The sequence below is a fragment of the Rhinopithecus bieti genome, unplaced genomic scaffold (assembly GCF_001698545.2).
Source record: "Rhinopithecus bieti isolate Rb0 unplaced genomic scaffold, ASM169854v2 scaffold_42532, whole genome shotgun sequence".
NCBI classification, from domain to species: domain Eukaryota; kingdom Metazoa; phylum Chordata; class Mammalia; order Primates; family Cercopithecidae; genus Rhinopithecus; species Rhinopithecus bieti.
Genome location: NW_016818301.1, coordinates 1,952,689 through 1,956,901, shown reverse-complemented (window position 1 = coordinate 1,956,901; position 4,213 = coordinate 1,952,689). Strand labels below are relative to the sequence as shown.

Here is a 4,213-nt window from a genome sequence, read left to right as displayed (position 1 = left end):
AAAAGAAAGATTAGCTGGGGATGGCTAGATGGCTAGATATCCTCTTTCTTCTGGTGATCTCACGAGTCTTTCCTTATCAATGTGATCTCTCCAGCAGGGCAGCCAAGTTTCTTACACAGCAGCCTAGGGTTCCCAAAAGCACAAAAGGGGAAGTTGCCAGGCAATCTTAATGTTGAATCACAAACTTGACACAGAATAAATTCAATCACATTTTACTGCACTCACATAGCCTTCCCAAATTCACTGTGAAGGGGTCTATACAAGAGTATGCATACTGGTAGCTATGGTTCACTAGAGGCTGTCTTTGGAGACTGTGTGTGTGTATACACACTCACTCACATTTTTCTTTTTTTTCTATGGAGCCATGTGAATACACTGTAATTGCAGATATTATAATACTTTACCCCAAAGCACGTGAGCCTGAATCTCTCTCTCTCTCTCTCTCTCTTTTTTTTCTTTTGAGACGGAGTCTCGCTCTGTCGCCCAGGCTGGAGTGCAGTGGCATGATCTCAGCTTACTGTAAGCTCTGCTTCCTGGGTTCACGCCATTCTCCTGCCTCAGCCTCCCAAGTAGCTGGGACTACAGGCCCCCACCACCACGCCCCGCTAATTTTTTGTATTTTTAGTAGAGACGGAGTTTCACCATGCTAGCAAGGATGGTCTCGATCTCCTGACCTCGTGATTCACCTGCCTCAGCCTCCCAAAGTGCTGGGATTACAGGTGTGAGCCACCACGCCTGGCCTTTTTTTTTGAGACAGAGTTTTGCTCTTGTTGCCCAGGCTGAAGTGCAATGGTGCAATATCGGTTCACTACAACCTCCGCCTCCTGGGTTCAAGCAATACTTCTGCCTCAGCCTCCCAAGTAGCTGGGATTATAGGCATGCAACATCATGCCCGGCTAATTTTGTACTTTTGGTAGAGATGGGGTTTCACCACGTTGGTCAAGTTGGTCTTAACCTCCTGACCTCAGGTGATTCACCACCTCAGCCTCCCAAAGCGCTGGGATTACAGGCATAAGCCACCACACCCAGCCCAGCCTGAATCTCTTAATTAAAAAGCACATTTTCCTACATAACAATTATCACACCTAAGAATATTAACAGTAATTCTATTTATAATTCCAATCTATAGCCCACATTCTCATTTTTCCAGTTGTTTCCAAAATATTTTTTGTAGAATTTTTTCTAACCTAGACTCCTAAGGTTACTCACTACATTTGGTTGTCAGGTCTCTTTAGTGTTTAGTCAGGGCCAGTTTTTCTTCTAAAGCCTCCCATTATGGATTTTTCTAGTGTTCTTTGAAGTATAGGTTGTTTTTTCCCCATACCCCAGAGCCTGGAGACAGGGTGGGTTTCCTCTTTATTACCCACTGCCATTTCCAACTACTTTGTCTCCTTTCATGCTATAAAAACTGTAGCTCCCTTGAAGTGCATGATATAGGACATTGCTACATATTACCTCTTCCTGTAGCTGTCCCTTTGTAATTTTATGAAGTTATAAGACTGGGAAAAGAACTGAAAAGGAGAGCAGAAAGCAGGAAATAAATCAGGAAGGGACAAAAGCACCAATATTAACCAGTGATACCTAAGGGCAGTGATTATAAATGTAATAAGGGGACTGCATAATGATACTTGTATCAAGAAGGAAAAAATGAATGCCTGTGTATAAAACCATCACGTTTTCTTTCCAGTTAAATGTGGATATACTAATTCTTATTTTACTTGCATGCAAAATAATTCAAAATTGAAGAGGTTCCAACTATGAGAATGTAGAAAATAATTTTCTGATATTCTAGTATTCTCTTCATTTTCAAAATCCTATGCTTGGTGTACCTGAAACACATTAGCAATATACAGTTGTTTAGATCTTGGGGCTATCAAGAGAGAAAAATTTGAACTGGTCATAGGAAAAGACAGTAAAAGTTATCTACCTAAAAGTTTCAAAATACCCATAGTACAAGGCAGGATGGCTCAGCTCTGTTGTTCCCATTGATAGCTTTAGATAACAAAAAATGAATAAAAATTACCCAAAAAAAAGTATAGCATTTTATGTACAGTCATGTGTTGCTTAATGATGAAGATACATTCTAAGAAATTGCATTAAGTGATTTCATCTTTTTTTTTTTTTTTTTTTTTTTTTTTTTTGAGACGGAGTCTCGCTCTGTCGCCCAGGCTGGAGTGCAGTGGCCGGATCTCAGCTCACTGCAAGCTCCGTCTCCCGGGTTTACGCCATTCTCCTGCCTCAGCCTCCCGAGTAGCTGGGACTACAGGCGCCCGCTACGTCGCCCGGCTAGTTTTTTGTATTTTTTAGTAGAGACGGGGTTTCACCGGGTTAGCCAGGATGGTCTCGATCTCCTGACCTTGTGATCCGCCCATCTCGGCCTCCCAAAGTGCTGGGATTACAGGCTTGAGCCACCGCGCCCGGCCAAGTGATTTCATCTTTGTGCGAACATCTTCGAGTATACTTAACACAAACCTAGATGGTACAGCTGACTACACATCTAGGCTATATGGTATAGCTTATTGCTCTTGGGCTACAAACCTGTACAGCATGTTACTGTACTGAGTACTGCAGGCAACTGTAACATGGTGGTAAGTAGTTGTGTATCTAAATATATCTAAACATAGAAACTAAGTAATGCACTGTGCAGGGGATGGAGAACTTGAATTATTCACACCCTAACACCTGGTGTAAATTCCGATATAGGAAAACGAAAGAATTATATGAATTTCTTTTTCTTTCTTTCTTTTTTTTTTTTTGAGACGAAGTCTCGGTCTGTCGCCCAGGCTGGAGTGCAGTGGCTGGATCTCAGCTCACTGCAAGCTCCACCTCCCAGGTCTACACCATTCTCCTGCCTCAGCCTCCTGAGTAGCTGGGACTACAGGCGCCTGCCACCTCGCCTGGCTAGTTTTTTGTATTTTTTAGTAGAGACGGGGTTTCACCGGGTTAGCCAGGATGGTCTTGATCTCCTGACCTCGTGATCCGCCCGTCTCGGCCTCCCAAAGTGCTGGGATGACAGGCTTGAGCCACCGCGCCCGGCCATGAATTTCTTAAACAGCAGTGGTGAGAAAACCACCTCAGAACTGACACAAACATATATTAAACGCACATAAGAAGGTTAGCTTTACTACTGATGTATACTTAAAGGGATACGGCATACTTTACCACTAGTATCTGTGTACTAGTCACAATATTTGCTTCTCACTTTTTAAAGCTTTTTATAATACAGAATGAAAATGCCATCAGCCCTGTTATATACAGATCCACTTCACCTCCCTTTATTAGTTTTTATCTGAGAAGGAGTCTCACTCTGTCGCCTAGGCTGGAGTGCAGTGGCACAATCTTGGCTCACTGCAACCTCTGCCTCCTGGGTTCAAGAGAATTCTCCTGCCTCAGCCTCCTAAGTAGCCGGGATAAGGGTCACGCCACCATGCTCGGCTAATTTTTCTATTTATCTCCGGTTATTTGGAGCTCATTTGTCACTACGAGACTTTGAAAGAGTTATGTTTTGTTTAACAGAGGTTTAATCTTCATTAAACCCACCCAGCTCTGTGATTGTTTTGGGCTTCTCAGTTTCCATAGTGTCTGGATTTTCTGGCATTTCTTGAATATCATCTTCTGCAAATCCAGTATCTGGACTGCTAGTTGGCTTATCATCATCTTCATGACTCAGAGATGGTGAAGCATCTCTTTTACTTATCTCCAAGACAGCTGCTAGAAGCTCTTCTTCGCTCATTCTGTCAAATCCTGAGTTTTCCAATTCAGATCTGTCAGGCTCTGTTGGGCATAATTTTGAATCCTGAAGAAGAGAGTTACTTTTAGAAGAAACCAGAATACTTATAAATACAGCAATCTCAGTTAGCATTTATAGTAGCAACTTTATTTCTAAAGTGTCCTTTCTTTGATGCTTTGGGTTATTTAACAATCAATAACTGATATATAAACTAAATGGTAAGTCTAACTTTAAAAATAAATATATAAGAACACACGATTATTTTTTCTTGATAGAAATAAGCATTAATTTTGTAAAAATTTGGAAAATACGTAAAAATAGATACATTCACTCAAAATAGATTACTCAGAGATAATTACTCTATAAGTATTTTCAATTTATTTTCTTCCAGATATATTTAGATTATACAGTAAATATTCCATCATTATGCCTATTACACCATTATAAATGTTAGCTGGTATTTTTTTTTTTTTTTTTTTTTTT

At 40.9% G+C, this 4,213-nt stretch overlaps 1 protein-coding gene across 4 annotated transcripts in view; it reads right to left on the bottom strand.

The window, feature by feature from the left end:
* Positions 1-4,213, bottom strand: part of USP37 (ubiquitin specific peptidase 37) — a 131,730-nt gene that overhangs the window by 31,758 nt on the left and 95,759 nt on the right. For all 4 annotated transcript variants that reach the window (XM_017856809.1, XM_017856812.1, XM_017856811.1 and 1 more), the window contains one exon: positions 3,541-3,796. In XM_017856809.1, coding sequence (XP_017712298.1) covers positions 3,541-3,796 — 256 coding nt within the window. The remainder of the gene's footprint in view (positions 1-3,540; positions 3,797-4,213) is intronic.